This window comes from Mauremys mutica, chromosome 7 (genome assembly GCF_020497125.1).
Source record: "Mauremys mutica isolate MM-2020 ecotype Southern chromosome 7, ASM2049712v1, whole genome shotgun sequence".
Taxonomy (NCBI): Eukaryota; Metazoa; Chordata; order Testudines; family Geoemydidae; genus Mauremys; species Mauremys mutica.
This window is the reverse complement of record NC_059078.1, coordinates 68,045,326-68,068,711: the sequence shown is the minus strand read 5'-3', so window position 1 is coordinate 68,068,711 and position 23,386 is coordinate 68,045,326. Positions and strand designations below refer to the sequence as shown.

Sequence of the window (23,386 nt, the reverse complement as noted above, 5' to 3'; positions counted from 1 at the left end):
ATTTTTCAGAGTATCAAATGTACCAAACCTGCAGTTTAGGTTAAAGACTAACTCGCTACAAAACTTGCAAACTTCAACACTTTTTAACTGCAGTTTGGTTTAAAAACATGTTTGAGTAGAGTCTAAATTGCATTTTGTTTTTGTGTAACAAAACATGGCTTGGTAGTCTGAGTGCAGAACACCTTTTTCCTTTCGGCATGGCCCTCGGGATTTTGAACATGGACTAAGTTACCCCTACAATTCCACCTGCTGTATGCAATTCATCAAAAACAGAGACGTGGCATATAGTCTGTCCCCCAGTGAGCACTCTTTGGGAATGCTGTCCAATACCTCAACTTAGCCCTCCTTACAATTCAACCCATCATCTTTCCTAACAGCAGCTGCAAATGCTGCACTGACCCTGTGGACTGAACAGGAAGCCTCTGAGCTGTGAAAGTGTGATGCCAGCTGTCTCTTGCTCTTTCCTCCTTGGAGGCACAGAGCACTCAGCTCAAGGTCAGTTCTGAAGCCTGGTTTTCCACATGGAACTTCATTGTATATCTACTCAGCTATCCGTACTATGATACTTTAACAGATAGAAGAATCCTCTACAGAAGATATGATTTTCCTCCCCCATTTAGATACTTCCTGATGGCTCAAAGTTGTTGGTTGTTTTTTTCTGCTTAAAAATACAGAATCTTCTTTAAAGCTTGTATCCTCTTTATAGCTGATGATCCATTTCCGTTCAGCAGATACTGATTTTTTTTCCTCCCCTTCCCTTCTCTGTGACTGTAATGGTGCTTGGAATGCACATGGCCACAAGATTATACATCATGGATGTGTATCTCACAGGCTTTTAATGTATTATCTATGCCTGGTAAGGTTCAATCTCCTCCTCGTGTTTGCCCACTACTGCAAAAGAAAAAAAAAAAAGTACTGTGTATACTCATTCATAAGCCGAATATTTTTGGTAAAAAAGTGATGCATCAAAGAGCGGGGGTCGGGGTGTAGACACGGGTCTACACCAAAATTTGATGATTTTAAACTCTATGGAATCATTGAATTGAATATCTAATACAGGGATCGTCAACCTTTGGCCCACGGCCTGCCAGGGTAAGCACCCTTGCGGGTCGGGCCAGTTTGTTTACCTGCCACATCAGCAGGTTCGGCTGATCGCGGCTCCCATTGGCCATGGTTCGCCGCTCCAGGCCAATGGGGGTGGCAGGAAGTGGCGGCCAGCACATCCCTTGGCCCGCGCCACTTCCCGCCGCCCCCATTGGCCTGGAGTGGTGAACCGCGGCCTGTGGGAGCTGCAATCGGCCGAACCTGTGGACACGGCAAGTAAACAAGCCCGGCCCGCCAGGGTGCTTACTCTGGCAGGCCGTGGGCCAAAGGTTGCCGATCCTTGATCTAATATATTGTAGTTTTGTTTACCTGGAACATCTGCAGGCATGGAGCCCCTCAGCTCCCTGTGGCCGCAGTTCTCCATTCCCAGCCAATGGCACGCCACTTCCAGCAGCTCCCATTGGCTGGGAACAGCGAACCGCGGCCACAGGGAGCTCAGGGGCTCCATGCCTGCAGACGCTCCAAGTAAACAAAACATCCCGACCCGCCAGCGGCTTACCCTGACAGGCCAGAAACCAAAGTTTTCTAACCCCTGAAATACAGCGTCGGCTTATGAAAGGGTCATACAGTTTTTTGCTATTTTTACCTATCCATTCTGAGGGGTCGGCTTATAAACAAACAGGCTAATGAACGAGTATATACGGTACTTAACAGTAGATTTTTCTGTTCTCTACAAACTAGTGATGGAGTTTGTAAGGAGATTCTTTAATCTGCACTAATGGCAGGGGAGACGCTTGCAAATTACTGACAGATGCTTTAAATTTGCAGGTGCCTTCAACTAAATATCTTAGGTAGTGTTTCCTGCTTGCCAGATATGCCCAGAGCCTGGCACAGCCTGACAATCAGGCTAGATCATGCCAAGTGTGTGTGTGTGAGAACACAAAATATGCCAGAGGCATATAGGAATTGCCATGCTGGATCAGACTAGAAGTCCATTAAGTCAGGTAGCCTGTTTCTGCCATTGGTAATAACCGGATGCTTCAGGAAAAAAGGTGCAAAGAAATCTCTTTGTGTAAAATTATGGAAGAATATGCTCCTAGGAGAAGTTTCTTCTAAACTCCCATCAGTTAGTGGTTGGCTTATATCCTTCATTATTTTTAAAATTTGATGCTCTTATTATTCATATGGACATCTAAGTCTTTTCTGAATCTCACTAAGCTCTTTGCCTCTTATACCTTGTGTTAAAAAGAAATGGTTTTTTAAACCAAATTTAAATGTGTTGCCCTTAATTTAGCTGATGTCCCTTTGTTCTCTTTTATCAAAATAAGGCAAATAGGAGCATCCAAATTACTGTCTTTATTCCCCACGCCTCTGATTTATCTCCTTTCTAAAGCATGACACTGATAGTTTCCAATGTCCAGATCTGGGACCTCATTTCTCCCCGCACCCCCGCCTTTGCTATATCCTTTCTGGGATGGAGTTCCCAGAACAGAACACATTATTTCAGGCAAAAACAGACCATTAATTTCTGTAATGGTGTATTTTCAGTATTATTGTTGATCACATTTTATATACATTGTAATATTTTTTATTTGCTTTATTTTTACTGCTTCTGTGCATCAAGTGCATTTTTTTACTGTTTTAATTACAAATCTTTAGTTGCAACTACCTGGCCTTTCTCAATCCCTAAATGGGTTCTGGCCAGGTGGGACAGGAGTTTGGGGGGCGGAGGAGGGGCTCCTGGGACAGAAACAGTTGAAAAGGACTACACTAATACACTAAAGGCTTGTCTCCACGTACATCACTGCTGTAGCACTTTATTGAAGATGCTACTATGCTGATGGGAGAGCTTCTCCCATTGACGAAGTTAATCCATCTCTGTGAGAGGCAGTAGCTAGGCTGATGGGAGAAACTCTCCGATATTTGAAGTCTACGCTGGGGGTGAGGTCGTTATAACTGTCACTTGTGGGTGTGGATTTCTCACACCCCTGAGTGACGTAGTTAAACTGCTGTAAGTTTGTAGTGTGGATGGATGCCCTTTAAAAATAGGTGTTCTGTGAAGTTTTGCTGTTTACTGCACTGTTTAACAGATACTCTTGAACACGTAGGAAGCATTTAGTTGTATAGATGCGCACTACAATAAGATTATCCGGAGGAGAGCAGCAAAAATAATAAAAGGTTTAGAAAACCTGACCTGTGAGAAAAGGTTACAAAAAATTGGGTATGTTTAGTCTTGAAAAAGAGAAGCTGGTAAGTCTTCACATAAGTTAAGGGCTGTTACAAAGCGGACGATTATCAATTGTTCTCCAGGTCTGCTGAAAGTGGGACACGAAGTAATGTGTTTAATCTGCAGCAAGAGAGATGTAAGCTAGATCTTAGAAACTACTTTTTAATTATAAGAGTAGTTAAACTCTGGAAAATACCTTCCGAGAGAGGTTGCGGAGTCCCCATCATTGGAAGTTTTTAAGAACAGGTTGAACAAACACTTGTCAAGGATGGTCTAGGTTTACTTGGCCCTGCCTCAGTGCAAGGCGCTGGACTTGATGACTTCTTGAGTCCCTTCCAGCCCTACTTTTCTACAGCTCTATAAAAGGAAAATGCAAAATGATGCAAGCGCCTTTATTTCTTTTTGTTGTTATTTAGGTTTGAGTCAATTCAGCAAGAACTAAGCAAAGCAACTGCGCAGAACAAGGAGTTACAGAGAGAGATGGAGCGGTTACAGTCAGAAGTGACACGGTTCAAAACAATGCAGCTGAAGGCAGTGAAGGATGCAGAGAAGTACAAGGAAGAGAGAGACTCTGTTTTCAATGAATATCGCCTCATAATGAGTGAGAGAGACCAAGTGATCAAAGAGGTGGATAAGCTTCAAACTGAGCTAGAGCTTGCAGAGTCCAAACTGAAAAACACTTCCTCAGAGAAAAGAGTGGCTAGTGAAGAGATGGAAGCTTTAAGACAGGTACCAAGGGACCATTTTATTATGGGTGGGAGGATAAAGAGGTTTTACCAGTGCCTTCTCGCAGCTGTGCAAAAAAAAATGTGTGCCCGATAGATGGGAAACGCGGCTTCATTGTGAAAAGGAAATTCCCTGCTGACGTTCTCCTGGCTGCACTCTTTATACAGTCGAGTACCTGTCAACTGCAATCTGCTATGCACTTGACTTATTCTGTTCAGTTCACTTCAAATTCTTCATTTTAAAAATCCACCCTTTTGTGTCCAGCAAGTGAGGCACTGTATAACAACAGATAGAACTCAGATAGATACATAATTTTTTTCTTTCATTTTTAACTGGTAGCTAAGAGACACACATCTGGATATTATCTATTAAGAATAAGACCTAGCATTATAAAATAGACTCTCAGTCTCATTTTAACATCGACTCAAAGACTACAATTATTCCCCCTGTTCTTTGTCATTTAGCCTCTCAAAATTAGAGGACATTTGGCACTGCGATTTACAAAAATGCCGGCACTGCTTTATAAATCGTATTAATCCGAAAGCGGTATTACTTCAGCAATATATTCTTAAAATGTTTAAAACACAAGTGCTGTTAGTAGGATTTACAAATGAAGCTTGCTGCTAAATAATAAAATAGTATTCACTTGGTCATTCAGTTTTCAAATATTTTGCTTAGGTCTGATTCACATACAACCAAATATTTTTTCTAGTACCCATAAATCTTTTTTTTTTTCTGCTTTTCTTTCAGACTCTTGTCATTGATCACAAATAATCCTTTTATATAAAATTGTCTAACTGCAGCACTTCTGAAAACCAGATCTCTTTAATTTAGGTATATAAATATGGATTAGGCTATGTAGCCAACACTCAAGCAACCAACTTCAAAGAACTTTGGTCTAACAGCTAGCACCTACTAAATTCAGCTATCTGGAATCTAAATCACTAAGGCCTGGTCTACATTTAAAAACAAATAAAAATAAATAAATTGACCTAGCTATGTCACTCAGCTGTGAAAATTTTTGCACCCTGAGCATCATAGTTAGGTCAACCTAACCCCACTGTGGATATGGCGAGGTTAATGGAAGGATTCTTCTGTTAACCTAGGTAGTCCCACCACTCAGAGAGGTGGATTAACTACATAGAAACCCCCCTTCCATTGATATGGGAAGTGTCCGTACTATGGTTCTTCAGAGGCACAGCTGCAGCGCCATAGCTGCAGTGCTGTAGCATAGACATGGGGTTTTCAGAAGCTCTCAGTGTTGGCCTAACTCTGATCCCGTTGAAGACAATCGTAGTTTTACCATTAACTTCAGTGAAAGCAGAGTAAAGGTAATTCTGAGCACTTCTGTAAATCTTACCCAAAGTTGACTGAACGCTCATAATTTGTTTTAACAATCAACACAGTTCCTACAACAATTTGCATGGGTGCTTATTAAGTGTAGGATTAAAAAATAAAATAAACAAGCATTCCCGGAGAGTTAGCTCACAATCTTGAAAGTCCACTTGAATGAGTAGTTGAATAGGGACAGGAAGAAGGAGATAATCCTGATGAACAAGATGCTATTTGCTGACATTTATTTAAAATAAAATGTTATGAATGTTTTTTAAGGGCAGATACAACTCTTGTGTCTGTATAGTGAGGCTGCTGCCGTAGCTTTTGCTAAAACAACTCTTTTAATTATATTAACATGACTGTGTTGGCACTTCAGTTTTTCTTTATAATTATAGGGATAGTCTGCCTCTGAGCAGGGCGTTGCTTTGTTATGTAATGCTGACCATCTGAATTTGCATTTATCTAGTTCTGACTGGATCTAGTACCTGGACAGGAATTTGAGAGGGATATACAGATGGGTAATTGATCAAGTGACATTTCCGCTTGGAGTACCATGCATGAGAATCCCATGTAAATGGGATTGTCCTTTCAATAAGTTTGACTACGGCTCATACTGCAATTGCTGCCTATTGTGTGTAGCTCCACCTAGTGATATGTTTCAGTTATGACGGTCATGTATAATGGTCAGAGCTATTTGTCTAAAACAGCACTGCATCAATTTAAACTGTTTTAAATGTTCATCCTGCAGTACATTTGTGTATAGTGATGCAGTTTTTGTGCTATTACTAAAATGTAAAAGCTACCAAAGGTAGGGGTTTTTCTTACAATTTTAGCTTTTAAAAATTAAATGAGCAAATGAGCCATGAACTCTCAGACCTAGTGCTACTCCCTAGTTTCTAAATCTTCAGGCGTCCTGTGTGCTCCAACACAAATGGATTAAACCATATCCAGACACTTCTGAAATGTATGGCGGTAGAACAAATCAAAAGTAGGAAAACTGAATTAAGCGTTCTTATTGTGGACAATTTCAAGCAAGAGCCCAATGATTTTAACCATACACAGAGCTTTGGATAATGGATTTTTGTCTGTTTTTGCAGGCTCAGGTAGCCTGCGATACCATTTTACTTTTAGGATGGGGGTGCACAAGCAACTACCTGGGTATATGATACTTTTATCTCAGCAATTCAGTTGGCTCTTTTCTTTGCCAAAAATGTTGTCTTTGCTCTTATATCTTACAGGGCTCTTCATCACAATGTATTAACATTTGAAAACTTCCTACAAGAGTAAGAATTTTTATCACAGATGCGAACAGCAGTTCACTTTCTGCCTGTGAACTAGCTACATTCTCCATTTGATTATATAGTAATGAAACTGTGTAATTTGAGTTCTACATACCTGTAGGCAGAAGCAAATTGAGCAAGAATGAGCAACAATTGCCCAATCATTATTAGCACTGTCCCACGCTTATAGTTGTAGCAATACCTTTTGTAAATAATAGCTGCAATATGGCAGTTCTTGTTTACCAAGAGAATAGGATAAACTCTTCAGCTGGGATTTGGGACTGAAGTTCCACAGTTTTTTATGTTTACAGCATCCATTTCTGTTTGCTAAAGAGAAGAGAATTCTCTGGTGATGAATGAACACAACCATGTTAGCAATCTTCCCTTCCACACTGGTAGTCTCTGTTTTCACCTACTCATATCCAGAAGTCCTGCTTTCCCACTATTGTGTGGAATTTAACACTCCCACCCTATTCAGCCATCATGCCGTTACCACACAGAATGATTCTTCAGATCAGAGAGCTGCATTTTCTATTGGGAATTGTTTTGACGGGCGTCAGGTGATATTTGATCTTGTGCTGTCAGGTTGCTGTTCAGTCTAAACTGCATAAAATAAATAAAGCTGAGAGGAGGCCTTACTATTGGTTGGAAAGAAGGGATGTCTGTCCTAAATCAGCCAGTTACGTTATTTTATATCAGTGTGGGCACCTCTGAGAAAATTATGGCAGTGCCTAATTTTCCCAAAGTTTTAAAGTATGATTTTCTAATATTTAAAAGCCTTTTCAGGAGTGATTCCTTTGCCCCAATGCTTTGTTGGCCTTTTGGCTCTGCTGAACACCGATGAAGCTTTATTACTTCTATATCACCTTTATCCAAGAATCTCAAAGCGCTTTCTGCAGAGAAATTATTCAAGCCATGCTACAAACTGATGTGATGGGCCTGATTTTTTTCTGAGGCACTAAACAACCACAGCTCCCACTGAAGTCAGCACCTCAGAAAATCAGGAGAAATGATTTGTTCAAGGTCACACAGACTGAGTGAGTGGTGGGAATAGAACCCAGGAGTCCTGGTGCAAGTCTCCTACTCTAACTGCTATACAAAAATCTCTGTTGCAATATAACAGCAGGATTGCTTTTATGATCTTAACAGCTCTGTTTAAAGTCTCCTAAGAATAACTCTTTGTCTTCATGATGTTGCACAGGCCCATTAGTAGAACGTTCACACCTTGCAGTTGATTCACATGCTACATTCAATATAATGTATTGTTCACAGTATTTTATGGCACATCATATTCTTATAATAGTAACACTTCATGGTACATGTACACACAATTGGTGTCTTACACTGTAAGATACTCATGTCCCTTTTTAAACAAATGTGAAGCTACAGGGCACTCATTAACTTAGGTTGGAAAATATTATCTCAGCTGTGCAATAATGAAGGAAATTGCTTTGAAATAACACAAAAGGGAAAGGTTTGTACTCACATTCTGCAAAAGGGAGCTGTATAGCACTATGTAATTACAACTTTGAATAAAAATATGTTTAAAATATGTAATATGATTGTTTTGTGTTAAATCTGACTGGCTATCCAGGGCTCCTGAGGACTTGCAACAAATGTCCTTTCTCCAGGTTTCTCAGAACCATGAGTGTTCCTAGATTATGTGCTTCATTATTCAGACAGCAAGGTGTTTAACGGTGGTGGTGTGGCAGTTTTAACACTTTGCTGAATGTTGTTAGCTATTCTTTTTCTGCATTTAATATGGGGACAGAGCTGTACAATTCCCCTTTTCGCAGAACGTTCGTTATACATCCTCAGTTTTTAAGGTGTCAATGTGTATTCAACTGGAAAGAAGAAATATTGCTCTGTACCTAACACCCTGCAAACAATGGGTCTCGTTGTAGGAGCTAAACTCAGCTCTAGTGGAAAGAGATCGAGCAATTTGTGAGAGGAATGAGTTGCTGGAAAAGTACTGTCATGAAGTGAAGGACAAGGCTGAGGCCAAGAAGGAGCTTGATCAAGCTTGCAAGGATATAGAGACAGTGAAGGAAGAAAGAGATGTTGCCAGGAAAGAGAGAACAGAAGCTATCATCCAGAGAGACCATCTGCTAAGGGAATATTACCAAGCTCGTCAGGTACTGGCTGTCTTTGTAGATGGCTTTTTCTTTTTAGGTCGAGGAGAGTAAATGCCATTCGGCAGGCGTGTAAATGTCTTGATACAAAGCTTTTTTTTTTTTTTTTTAATTCAATGAAGAATGCTTCTTATGCATGCCTGCACACACTCCTTATGAGGGGGGAGTGACTAGACTACTTGTTTAAAATAAATCAGTCAGTCACAGTTTTAAATTTTCCATTTATAAAGGGTTAATAAATGGTTAATAGATTTTTTAATATATGGTTAACAGACTGCTATAGCCCAACAGTTCAGCAGGTTACAGTAGTGGTGTGGCTGGAGCATCACCCCCTTATGGATCTTCCAAGACCCCACTGAGGCAGACTCAGTCCCACCACTAGTTTTCCTGTCAGTCTTTTGAGGAGCTCAACCCCAAAAATGTTGAATAACAAAAAAAAAATCCCCAAACACCAGTCTGTCCCCCAGTCTTCTGGTGGGAGGAGGGGTTAGGCGGCGTGTCCCTGCCCTCTCCTTTGGGCTTGGTTCCCCCACTAGTCTCTGATTTGAGTGTTGTGCGTCCTTGGGGTCGTGCTGTTCCTCCAGTGGCTGCTCCGGCTAGCAAGCTCTTTGCCTGTCAGCCCTGAACTGAGCCAGGTGGTCTTTTTATTCTCCCTCTTGGCTTGGCATTGGCTGCAGGTGTAGCAGGGTGGAGGTAGTTGGATCTAAAGGCACTCCTTAGCCCCTTCTTTGCTGCTATAAGTCCTCTCAGTCATTTAAAACAATCTATAATACCTTCTGCTGGTGTGCTCATATATATCTGTTACATAGCTACTTATGTCTGTAACATGCTTATTGTGTGTGCCAACAATTTAAACCTTCATAGAGCAATTTCTAAGTGTGACTAAAAAGTTTTTCTGTTCTGCATAATTTTTTTACATTCAATTGCACTAAGATATACAGATCATTAAAGGGATGATGGAACACATCAAGCTGTGACTGTTAGTGATTATGTAAACGAGTTAAAATATTCTTGCAGTTTTGCATGTTTGTAATCTATTGTATATAATATATCACATACATCCATATACTGTAATGTAGTAATATGTAAAATCCTACACTATCCCTGCTTCTCATGTTTGAGAAAGAACTACAGGATTTACAGTAATTTTGATATTAGCAAAGACCCTTCAGAAGGTTTTTTTGTGTGTGAGAAAGGCGTATTTTCATTCATCTACTTTCATTATAGTATCAATCCTGTATCATAATAGACTCTTTTCACCACAAGAACTCCCCCATCCTCAGCTTTCTGTGCCATGTATATTTGTCAATCTTGAATCAGCATCCGAGTGAGCAATAAAACTAGGAATTCAACTGGGCTGTGCAGAATCCTTTTATTTTCAGTTGGCTATCATGCCTCCAACTCTCTATCTTGTTGTGCAGAAAACTTTTCTCCACCTCCCCCCATCAAAAGCCACTGATATGGGAAGACCTTGGCTTGACTTGCAGCCTTCTTCAGAGGATCAGCAGGAGTTCGGGAATACTTCATGTAGGCAGGACCGGTAGCACCTTGTCACTTAGCAGTGTGCCCCCACTTCCCATATAGGTAAAGCGTTGCATTTGATGGACTCCAAAGGAGGAGCCTACCAAATCCTCTGCTGAATGAGAGATGGCTGTTACAACAGCTTTTAAGGATCTGTACAGCAAGGGATTCAAGAGGAATGAAATGTGAGTTCTTAGGGCCTGTCTTTGTTTTATGAAGGGGAGTGGAGGATCCTGAACAAGCTGAGTGGAGATCTCTGTGATATAATCACTGCTGGATGCATACTACATAGGGTCAAATCTCAGTTGCTGTGGGTTCATTTGGGGGTTTTGAGGGATGCGGTGGGGGTGTGGGTGGAAGAGTGTGAAGGGAAATAGCACACCGAAAGGCAAGACATGAATTTTTGTGGCTTTTGTTAGTTCTCATGAATAGAGTGGTGGATTGGAATGTGGCTGGGGGTTTTAAGCATGAATGGTTACAATTAAAACCATTCGTGGAGGCATACAGCCCTAAAAGTGTAGTGTCCTGGGTGTATTGACCCCTCAACATGTATTTAGACCCTGTTCTTGCAAACACACAGTTGCTTAACTTTACTCAAGACAGTGGTCCCATTGAGTTCATCAGGACTACTCACATATGTCAAGTTAAACTCACTTGTAACTATCTGCAAGATTAGGGCTTGAAGTGTGATTGTGTTAAAATAAGTTTGTTTCTCTTGTGGGCACTCATGGAAGTGTTCTCTTTCAGTCAGCATTGTCATTGTCGCTATTTCCTTTGGTGTTTTGAATCTGCAATGGTAGAGAGGTGTGGGTTCATTTTTTTTTTAAAAAGGAGAAATAAAATCTTTTCTAAAATGTTGAATTAAAACAAAAACTGCTTGGAGAGCTATTATTCTCCTTGAGAGATTGGGGATTGTGAATCACAAGTGTATGTGTACTGTAAATCTGTACGTCTGATGTTTACTGCCTGTCACAGGATCAGTCCTAGATACTAAAACAGCCAGTCTGTGCCATGATTATTCACTGTGTTATCTTGTTTCTAGCTGTCCTTAGACATCTTCTGTCTCTGTGTGCTAAAACACATCAATGAGTCAGCAAGATATCACCAAAATATGAAGTATATATTGATTTTGCTCTAAGAGGAAGAATCTTCTAACATAGATCAGTCCTATGAGTCGTTGACCGTCCTCTCTTCCTATGAACTAAAATGCTTAGAGTCAACCTTGAACCCTTTACGCAGGCAAAGTTCCGACTGATTTTGGGATTCCCACTGAATGATAGTTTAGTCTGTGGCAGGATTTCAGGACTGAGCCCTTCATATAACAAACCTGTAGTAAGGGTTACAAAACCCAGTGTGCATACTCATTTTATGAATTGTACATAAAATAAATATTTCTATATATTTGAACTCATAGATCCAAGATTCTGCTACACTGGACGTAGAAAGAGCTAACAAAGAAATTGAAATGCTTCGGAAGCAATATGAGGCCATGTCACAGGAGCTAAAGGAAGCCATCCAGGAAGCAGAAGTAGCCAAATGTCGGAGAGATTGGGCCTTTCAAGAACGGGACAAGATAGTTGCGGAAAGAGAAAGCATCCGGTAAACATGTTAGATGATACGCTGGTGCTCTTCATAATCTCAATGGCTAAATGGCAGTGGTCTTCTTGTAGTGCAGCTGACTCTTTCAGAGATTGACGGTTTTTGATAGCACATCTTTTAACTTTTTTGAGCCAACGCATGATTTTATCACAGTGTACTTAAGTAATAGGAGGATACCCCTTCTTAATTTGATAGGGTCTTCCAAGACATCCCCTTTATCACCATACTAACTTCTCTCTGGTAAACATCCCTCCAGAGCCCATCAGCACAACGGTCAATGAGTGGTAACAGGGTACCTCTTCCTCAATACATAGTGGCCAACTCTGTAGTACCCATGGTCTAAAAAGCAAGGGACCTGAAGCCTGATTTCTGAGGATCTAGTCATGGTCTTACTGTCTGTAAAACACCTAACACCTCTTTTGTTCTAGATAAACACTAAGTACAAAAGTGGAATTTCTAAAGGAAGGATTTTGTAGCAGTTAAAGGACATGACTGGTATAAGGATTCAGGGTTCTGTAAGTTAGTAAATGTAAGTTGCAGCTTTAAAGTTTTACCTGAACATCTGTTATTTTCAAGGACTTTGTGTGACAACTTGAGGAGAGAGCGAGACAGAGCTGTGAGTGACTTGGCAGAGGCTCTTCGCAATCTTGATGACATGAGGAAGCAAAAAAATGATGCTGTGCGTGAACTGAAGGAACTAAAGTATGTTATAAAATGATTTCATTGCATAGAATGCTTTTCATATTAGAAACCTTTTATTAACAGATTCTTCAGGCCAGTCTACGTAAGTGAAGTCTGCATCCGTGTGACTAAGATAACACTAGTACACAAATCCCTTAGGGTAGACACACTGCCCCAACACAAAGCAGGGTCCGTTCTGGTCCAGCTAACTTCAGTAACTTACTCAGCTTAAACAGTAATCAAAAGCTTTATTGCAGCTTGAGATTTAAAAAAGTATCTTGGTTCTAATGCTTTTTAAAAAGCTATTCAGTTAGAAAAAGAGAAATTTTCAAGTCAACATACACTGATGAGAGAGATTTCAAAATAATTACTATGTGCCCCTGGCTTATCATAACTTTTTGCCTGCAATATACCCACCGTTTCTGTTAAGATTAAATGACTCTTAAACGCCTATTATACACAATAGGATACATGTGTAGATGATTTTATAGATCAGCATTGTGTAAAATGCCTGACAAAGGGCAAAAGGAGCTGGTTGGTTAGTCATGTTACCCCCCAGCAAATAAGGAAGTCTTCATTCTGATTAGACTGCTCAGTCAGAAGCATAATATTTTCTGAACATGTCTACATACTAAATGTGTCTGTTGAAATGCACTGAAGCAACTCTTTCACTGCAGTCAGGCTTTCACTATACCTTTGTTCATTACCTCCAGATTCCCACTGAATTATAAATAAGAGGAGAAAACATGAATCACATAATTTTTCAGAGTGGTAGGAGATCTTATTTTCAGTGCTAAATCACCTCCACTTCTCCCTTACTATTTGGAGCAGCTTATCTGGGGGGAGGGGGAAGAATCTGCTGCTATCTTTCTTGAGAGGCATTTTCTATATGTTCATGTCTGGAACTTGTTTGTAAGTTTCCTACAGTTCACATAAGAGAAGATTATTACAATATGAAGGAAATGAAGTTTTAAAAAGTGATTTCAGGTTTCTACTTAGATTGTGGGATGGATAGACTGAGCAGAGATTGTATTGCTAAATTAGAGAAGGAACTGTAAAGTACCCTAATCTCATTCATTCATTTCTTTACAAGGGAGCTGCTGAATCACCTATAAACACATGTCTTTCATTCCATAGAGAGAAGATGGAGAACCAGTTGGAAAAGGAAGCCAGGTTTCGGCAATTGATGGCCCACAGTTCTCACGATTCAGCTATAGACACGGATTCTCTGGAATGGGAAACAGAAGTGGTGGAGTTTGAAAAAGACCGAGTAAGCCCAAGATACACTGAAGACTTTAATGTGTTATATGAATGAATTGTGTGATGTTTCAGCATTACATCCCTTGTACAATGGGTTATAAAAATAATGCTGTTTGTTGAATATGTATTTTTAAACATTATTAATTTTAATTGTGGTTACATACCATAAATGCAGTATCTACAACAAATATCATACCAGTCAGATATGAAAAGCTGACACATTAAAGCACAATAGACCATTATCAAAAAGATTTGTTACAGGAAATCTACTCCCTCTTGTGGAGTACAAACCATAGATAACTTTGCCATCTAATCGTGTAAACCACACAACTGTTGCCTTTATATAAAAATGGTGAGTGTGTGTGTATATAAATAAACACATATATATAATATTTTTTAAAATAAGGAGATTAATTCCTAACACTAATGGTGGTAATAAAATAGTTAACAAGGCTGTATTAATCCCTTTAATACCTTGGGGAGGAACTGAAATCTGTGTATAATAATTTGTACATCTGAGATATTGTTAAAGCACAAAAGATACAAAATAAGGGCATAGTTTACAATTTCTGTGTACATACAAATGCAAATTAGTTTGAATTCCAGTTGAATTGCTCGTAATATTAACAATGTTTATTAGGAGGATATGGACTTGAAAGCACTTGGTTTTGATGTGGCAGAAGGTGTGAATGAACCATACCTCCCTGGAGACTGTGGGATTTTTGTCACCAAAGTAGACAAAGGAAGTATTGCAGATGGTCGATTAAGGTATAGTGTTAACTGGTAAATCATTTGCATGCCAATTGGAAACATTTACTTATTTTGCTTCGGTTGTAAAAGAAAAAAAAATGAAAATATTATGGATGGTTGGTCACCTCTCCATATTTTAAGTGGGTTCTGTTTTAGCTCCCTAATAACTTAGGCTTGGAAAATTGGTTTAATCTGAAAATTGCAGTAAGAAGAAGGTGTTTGCAAAGCATTATGGAAATAAATCTAGCTATTCTTGATTTACAGATAATTTTTTTAAAAAAAATCCCAATTTGAAATGTTGACATTTGTCTGTTGCTGGTTTGTCTGCCTCTAACACTTAACCAAACTCTTCAAACTTGCCATTTACTTAGATCTTCTTGAGAATTTGTGGGCAAGCTGTAGTTGTGGGGGGAAAGATTATGGATAGTTTGTCACCCAGTCGTGATGCCATAGTGTCAATTCAAGTTTTTTGCCTTACTGAAGTGGAATTAGAATCATGGACTATGCAAGCATCTGGCCCTCTGTTGGTTGGTTAAGCTCACAAAAAATCATGATGTCTGTACCACAAAGCTAGAGGAGACCTTCCTTTTCTGTACGTGGTAGAGGCTTCTGTTTTGAAGCAGTAGAACCAGAGCTCTTGTCCAGGCTGTGCAGATGTGGGTGGGGTTTATTATAAAAAGAAGCCTCTCCATAGTTAAAGTTGCAGCCACAGTCCTATTATAAGGCTGACTTTCACCTGCCTTGTGACTCGTGTTTTTTCAGATTTTTACAGTTGAGCTCTCACTAAAAGCTGGAACATACTGTGACCTTTTTATTTAAATTAAGGGAATACGCTCTGATATTAAAGGGCTTTAAATGGCTCCCATTTGAAATTTTTTAAAAGTATCTAACGAAATGCTATCTCTGCCCAAGAAAATTGCATCAGAATACTTAAAACATAGGTAGATTTTGAGATCGGATCATGCACAAGACAGTTTTCAAGAACAATAAAATATTTGGGATAACAGAGGAATGGCAAATTTAAGTGTCTTGCCAAAATCTGAGATAGAGCCCTACTATTGAGATGATAACCATGACTTATTCACTTTACAAGAGTACCTACCTCTCATAAATATTGCTTTAAATATCTGTGTTTAGTTAGGCCAGCTCTAACATGGAACTAATAATGCTTAATGTACCTGCACAGCAGTGCCACTCACCACATTTTTAGATATGAGGTGTCTAAGGATCAGTAACTTGACTAGGAGTCGCTGAGGACTAGTGGCGTAAGCAATGGCGGTGGAACCAGGAGGATCTGGGGCTTACTCAATGTCATTAATAGATGCTGGGAATCATCATACTTTTTCAGAAATGGGGAGTTTTAGACAATTGAGGTTGGCATATCAAGGTTGTGCTAGTGCTATTATAGTCCTTTTAATTAATTATTGAATATTTGCAATGTGCAGCAAAGTATTCTTAGAACATGGACTTACTTGCCTTTGTTTTAACTGCCAGAGTGAATGATTGGTTACTGAAGATAAATGATGTGGATCTTACTAATAAGGATAAGAAGCAAGTTATAAAAGCTGTACTTAATGGAGGAGGAGTTATTAATATGGTGATTCGAAGAAGGAAGTCCTTAGGCGGGAAAGTGATAACACCTTTGCACATCAATCTTGCTGGGCATAAAGGTAATTATTTACATTTGAATGCTCAGGGCAAGCTATTAGTCCACTCACTTGAATTGTTATGACTTCCTAGATAAGGGTTCTTATTAGCTGTTTTTTTAACAGAACAAGAAGTAGTGATTTAAGGATAGATTTCTTGCACGAATACAGCTAACGTATCATTTTTCACCTCTAGTTCAGATGAATAAGCTTGCAAATCCCTACAATCTTTTTTCTCCACTGGAAAGTGCGTGTAAAGCAATATTAAATTTCAGGTTATCTGTAACCCTTTTCACATTGTTTTTGTGGTTTTTTTAAAAAATGTTATTAGAAGTTAAGCTAATTTTCAACTGCATTTTTATTACATATGTTTCTTTTTCATGCAGGTAACTCAGATATGTGCTAAATTATTTGAACTGCAAGAATGAACTTGTTTTATCTTTATGGATTTCAGATAGTGGAATTAGTTTAGAAAATGGAGTATTTGCTGCTGCTGTTGTGCCCGGTAGCCCTGCTGCCAAAGATGGATCCCTTGCTGTGGGAGATAGAATAATTGCCGTAAGTCTAAAGAACAAATAGAATTTCAGTACCACAGATAGTATGAAACACATTTCCTTTTCTTTAAAAGCTAAAACCTTTTTATTTGACTCATTTTACCATGTTTTTCTCTGTTTTAAATTTAATGATTTAATTAATAAACATGTTGGTGTTTGTAGGTTGGGTGAGTAATAGGAAATACAGCCCACGTTTAGTAGTTTCATTGGTGAAGTTTTGAAAATATGGTTGCAGTAACTCATCCAGCAGACACATTTGTTGACAATCTCACTGCCTTCCCTTTTCACAATAAATGATAGGTAAGATGACTTAATACAAGGACTTCAGTTCAAGGATCCTTCTTTAGACCTCCATTAGAGTTTAGGAATAGAAATTATCTGGGATGATCTTATGACTATTCTTCCTTTAAAGTAGATCTACGTCTCCATTCCACTTCTGGATGCACTGATTAAACTACAAGTGCTCCTGCAATTTGCAAAATCCCATGAAGGCCTGTCTTTACCTTCAGACTTCCTCTGAACTTGAGAAGACTCTCCCTCTGCTCTTCCAGAACCAAGTTAAAGAAAGTGATTAGATTCTTGTCTCCTCCAGGATGCTACTTATCTCTTCTGGGAACTTCTGGGGGTCTGTGATCTGTTGAATAATATCTTTAAAAGAAGTTATATATTTTATTCAGAGGAACAGATCTCAGGGAGGGTAGATTCATGCAAATATATAAAGATAAGTAGAGGTATATGCAGTGGAGCAATCATACATTAAACACCAGCTCTAGTGAAGTAGGAAGTCCATAATTGCAGTTCTGGTTAGACCATATCTCTCATTAGTGAAATTATCTGAAAAAGACAGTCTCCTGATATGCAAAAATGATCCAGTTTACCAGGGTACTGACATTTTCCTTTCTGCTTTAGTTTGTTTGTTTGTTTTTTTGGTGTAACCGCTGTTCGCCATAGAATGTAAACTAAGACAATTGCCTGCTGCTAGGTTTGTTTTGCTAATTTACCCTTGTTTTTATGCAGATTAATGGCATTGCACTAGATAATAAATCACTGACTGAATGTGAAGCTTTGCTACGAAACTGTAGGGATTCCCTTACCCTCTCATTGATGAAGGTGAGTGTTGGGACAGGAAAGGAGGAAGTGAAGCAATTTATACGTTTATACTTTTTTTTTTTAAATTGTAAAGGGGGAGAAGAACAGATTCATAAAATGAATACAGTAATATGGAAACTCAGCTAAATGAAATGGCTTTGCCCTGGTAGTAGGGATTGGTCCCTGTCGATAGTTACTTTGATGGGTTGGATCACAGAAAGCCCCTTGGGGACTGCCAACTGATGTTCTGGGACTACCTCTGAGCCCGGTTTCCCTGGCAGCTTGGGACTTCAGTACCCTGCCCGGTTTGAGCCAGACACGCTAGCCTGCTACAAACACAGACCCAGGTCTGAACAATGTCCCCCCAAAATTGCAGGCTTAACTGAAAACAGCTTAAGAAGTGTTCCTGTCTCCAACGCTCAGATGCCCAGCTCCCAATGGGGTCCAAACCCCAAATAAATCCGTTTTACCCTGTATAAAGCTTATACAGTGTAAATTCATAAATTGTTCACCCTCTATAACACTGATAAAGAGAGATGCACAGCTGTTCTTACACACACACACGCACGCACACACACACACCGCTATTAATACACACTCTGGGTTAATTAATAAGTAAAAAGTGATTTTATTAAATACAGAAAGTAGGATTTAAGTGGTTCCAAGTAATAACAGACAGAACAAAGTGAATTACAAAGCAAAATAAAATAAAATATGCAAGTCTAAACCTAATACAGTAAGAAAGTGATTACAGATGAAATCTCACCCTCAGAGATGTTCCAGGAAGCTTTTTTTACAGACTGGACACCTTCCTAGTCTGGGCCCAATCCTTTCCCCTGGTTCAGTCCTTGTTCCAGCTCAGGTGGTAGCTAGGGCATTTCTTATGACTGCAGCCCCCTTTGTTCTGTTCCACGCCCTTATCTATCTTTTGCACAAGGCGGGAATCCTTTGTCCCTCTCTGGATTCCCACCCCCTCCTTCTCAATGGAAAGACACCAGGTGAAAGATGGATTCCAGTTCAGGTGACACGATCACATGTTACTGTAAGACTTCCAGCCCTCATTCCTCCCAGCCTGACTCACAGGAAGGCTGCCTGCAAACAGAGCCATCCAGTCAATTGTCCTGGTTGATGGGAGCCATCAAGATTCCAAACCACCATTAGTGGCTCACACTTTGCATAATTACAATAGGCCCTCAGAGTTATATTTCATATTTCTAGTTTCAGATAGAAGAATGATACATACATACAAATAGGATGACCATACTCAGTAGACTATAAGCTATGTAATGATAACAAGAGACCTTTTGCATGAAGCATGTTCCAGTTACATTATATTCACACTCATTAGCATATTTTCATAAAATCATATTGAGTGCAACATCACAGTTACCACCTTTGGATGGCTGTTAGGTATCCTACACTATGTGAAATTCAGTGGCTGCTCTCAGTTCAGTTCCCAGTGGATTGCTGTTCACATAAAAAAAATAAACCTACCGACAGAGCTGGTAATATAGTCTCCTCATTAGCATCAGCTGCAGGAAGTCTCAATGGACATGGAAACTGAAATGTCCTCTTGCCCCTAGAAAGGGTCCCCTCTGGGTCAGGAGTGAGGATCACTGATGGGAAAGCAGACTCTGCCCATGATAAGGAATAAACAGAAGTTTTCATTCTGAAGGGCTGTCAGTAGGGAAACACTTATATTTCATAACGTGGTTGTTCCTAGAAACCCCAACTGAGGTTAGGGGCCAATTATGTTAGGTGTGCCACATACACACCGTAAGAGTCCCTGCCCCAGAGAACTGACAGGCTAAATAGACAGGACAGACAAAAGGTGGAAGGGAAAACAGAGACACTAAAGGTGACTTGCCTGGTGTCATTCAGGATAGTTGTAGATCTAGAACTAGAATCCAGATCTCTGGACTCCTGGTCCAGGGCCTTATCAACTACACCATGTTGCCTCTGTGAAAGTATTTTTAAAAGATCAAAAAGGTTTGTTTTATCAGTCCTCATTCAGTCTGATTCCCTGTACCAGCAATCTGTGAGATTTTGTTAAGCTGCTCCCTAGTCTCCCCACCCACGCACACGCTATCCATCGTTTTCCCCAGAATATAGGCTTGTTCCTTTATGTTCATCTTCACGGTACAATCTCCATGTACATTGAGAGCTTGGGGGAAAGAGAGGGAGGTGAGGCTGTCATGTGCAAAATCCAAATCTGCCAGAGTCTTGAGTTGATTAAATATTTTTCTCCTTCTAGGTTTTTCCTCAGAGCTCATCCTGGAGTGGTCAGAACATATTTGAAAACCTGAAGGATTCAGAGAAAATATCGAACTGCAGGGTTCATACATCAGAGATACAAGTTCAGAATAAAAGAAACTTGAAACACAACAGTTCAACACAGACAGACATTTTCAATCCAGACATCCTGGATGGCAAGAAGGACCAGAGTGACCAGGGGAGTGGTTCGTTCTGTGATCACACGCCCTTTTCCAGCCGTGCTTTACGGGCAGACTCTCGCAGGAATGCTGTGCACAGCTGCCACAGTAATTCAGAACACAGTCTTAGCTCCTTTAGTCCAGACACTTATGGGGAACGAGGCTATGGACTTGTTGACTTGGATGGCAGGAGGCTGCCATTTGAGCCCACGGTAGCCGACTGCATCATGGTTGAGACCACGCTAGACAAAGGGCATGGAGCTAAGCATAGTGGTGGTACGTGGCCTAAAGTGATGGTCAATATTTCAACAGCAGAAACTGAAAAGTTCTCTGTGTACAAAAAGCCAAAACAAAGGAAGTCCATCTTCGACCCTGACACTTTCAAAAGACCACAGACTCCTCCCAAAATGGACTATCTCTCCACTAATCAGGTGTCCGCGCATTCACCTCAGCTCTCAAAAGCTGAAGTGGCTTCAACTCCTCCAACCCCTCCCAAGAGAAGTGACTCTATTAAATTTAAACATAAACAGCAGACAAGTTCTGCATCAGACTCTACTGTAACGACTGGATCCCCACCTACCAGCCCAGCTACTGCGCAGCCCCCAGTGTCCTTGGCACTTAAGCAGGATTCAGACACTCACAAGGGGCACAGCAGGAATGCTGGGCATTATTACAGGGAGGAGGGGATCGACTGCACTCATTTATCTTCAAGAAAATCTTGTGAAGATGACATTGGCTTTCAAAGAGTTGAAGAGCCAGAGATAAAAAGACCAAGACCAAAATCGGCACCTGCTTTGAGACATAAACTGACCCCTGTGCCCATTCCTAATCCTTCACTTCAGGTACAAATTAAATATATGGAAGCACAAAGCAGGGATGCTGGCCATTATTTTCAAAAGTGACTCAAGTTTGGGTGCCCAACTTGGCACACTTCAAAGGGGCCTGATTTTCAGAGGATGGATACTCAGCACATTCTGAAAATCAGGGCCCTTTGGGGTGTCTCAAATTGAGTACCCAAAATTGATAGTAATGAAAATATTGGCCCCTGACACCTTCATTAAAATTCTTGTGTGTCTTGAATTACAAAAGTAATTCTCAGAGTTACAGTATTAAAAAGCCACTGATGGCTACAAAGAGGGATAACGGTGTCTTGCTTGATGAACGTTGTATGGTTTTTAGGCTCTTTGGTACCAGATGTTCTCAGTAATGATTGTAGGTTCTCTACTGTATGTTGACAAAATGCAAAAATTGAATTATGATGGTCAAGTTTACAAAGGTATTTAGGTGACCAAAGATACAGATAGGCGACTAGTGGGAGTCACAAAAGCAATTGAAAGTCAGTGAGAGTTGGGCTCTTGATTCATATTGGTGTTTTTGTAAATCTCACAAGGTGCCTATCTACATCTTTAGGTGCCTAAATACCTTTGTAAACCTGGTCTGAAGTTGATAGTGGTTAAAGTGCAGTTGTACTCTGTAAATGTTGACAATATTTATTAGGAGGATATGGACCTGAAAACACTTGGTTTGCTGTGGCAGAAGGCATGAATGAACAATCCCTCCATGGAGATACTTGGAAATTTGTTACTCAAGTAGACAAAGGAAGGATTGCAGGTGGTTGATTAAGGTCGATAGGGTGTTAACTGGGAGATAAAGTAAAAATGGCCGCAGGATTAGTTTCCCCCAAGGCCTCCATATCAGTGGGTCAGATTTTCCGTCTATTACATATGAACAGCCCCACTGCCTTCAGTGGGTTTGCAAAGGTGTAACTGAGAGCAGGCAATGGAGTAGAAGGTATAAGCGAGAGCAGGATTTGAGGCCTGATTCTGCAAAGTGCTCGGTACTAGCGCTGGTGGGAAAACTTTCATTACAATTTTTCTCAATGAAAATTTAGCAATTTCTGCCAGTTCTGCTGAGCACCTTCCGCTCCTATTTTAACTTCAGTGGGAGTTCAAGAGACACTTGCCAGCCTGTAGGATTGGGCCTTTAATTAAACGTTCTATCTGAGCCAGAATAGAATCCAGCTAACTCTGCAGTGCTGACAGCAGTAAAAAAGTAATAAGTTTACTGTTGTAACTGAAGTCAGCAGATTATTACTGACTAAGCACAGGAAGCAGATGTGGCCTGTAAGAAGGTGCCATTTTCAATACAGAATTGCACTGTAAGAAACTAGTATGTAGGGAACTGCTGCCTTTTGGCACATACCCAACAAAATATAAGCAAACCATTACACATTTGAGGGCAAGGAATTTGCTTTAAATAGAATGTCAAGTTGATCTATGTGTGCTGTTACTTGGATGCTTATTATTTGAACTGTAGTCATCAGTCACTGTAAACACAGCATATTTATATTGTCCTTAACGTCTAGACAAATGTTGTCTATCATCTTTATGCTAATACAGTAACTCCTCGCTTAACGTTGTAGTTATGTTCCTGAAAAATGCGACTTAAAGCGAAACGTTGTTAAGCGAATCCAATTTCCCCATAAGAATTAATATAAATGGGGGAGTTAGATTCCAGGGAAATTTTTTTCACCAGACAAAAAACTATATATTATATAGATATATACACACAGTATACGTTTTAAACAAACAATTTAATACTGTTCACAGCTATGATGATTGTGAAGCTTGGTTGAGGTGGTGAAGTTACAGGGTGGAAGAGGGAGGGATATTTCCCAGAAAGTGCCTTGCTGCTAAATGGTGAACTAGCACTCAGCTGAGCCCTCAAGGGTTAACATGTTGTTAATGTAGGGCCTTATCAAGGCAGCATGAACAGGAGGGAGGGGAAACAGCATAGCAGACAGAGACAGACAAACACCTTGAGTGTGGGAGAGTGAGAGAGATGCACACTGCCCCTTTAAGTAAGCTGACCCACTCTTAAGTTCATTGTCTTTTTAAGTGGATCAGGAAGTTGAGACAGCAGCTGCTGCCCCAGACTCTCTCTGTCTCTCTCCGTCCGTGTCCCCTCCCTGCTCTATATGGAGAAGGGGTAAGTGGAGTGCAGGAGCAGGGGAGGTAGGGGACACCCTGACACTTGCCTCCCCCTTTCCCCCCATGCATAGCAAGCAGGAGTCTCTGGGATCAGCTCCAAGGCAGAGGGCAGGAGCAGCT

General features: G+C 40.2%; 1 protein-coding gene across 2 annotated transcripts in view; it reads left to right on the top strand.

Annotated features, from left to right (window-relative positions):
- Nucleotides 1-23,386, top strand: part of DLG5 (discs large MAGUK scaffold protein 5) — a 201,713-nt gene that overhangs the window by 130,607 nt on the left and 47,720 nt on the right. Inside the window, exons 7-16 of one of the 2 annotated variants that reach the window (XM_045024440.1) lie at nt 3,688-4,000; nt 8,517-8,747; nt 11,680-11,864; nt 12,441-12,566; nt 13,683-13,815; nt 14,446-14,573; nt 16,050-16,225; nt 16,656-16,759; nt 17,773-17,865; nt 20,099-21,118. In XM_045024440.1, coding sequence (XP_044880375.1) covers nt 3,688-4,000; nt 8,517-8,747; nt 11,680-11,864; nt 12,441-12,566; nt 13,683-13,815; nt 14,446-14,573; nt 16,050-16,225; nt 16,656-16,759; nt 17,773-17,865; nt 20,099-21,118 — 2,509 coding nt within the window. The remainder of the gene's footprint in view (nt 1-3,687; nt 4,001-8,516; nt 8,748-11,679; nt 11,865-12,440; nt 12,567-13,682; nt 13,816-14,445; nt 14,574-16,049; nt 16,226-16,655; nt 16,760-17,772; nt 17,866-20,098; nt 21,119-23,386) is intronic. The other variant, XM_045024441.1, reaches the window with a different exon arrangement.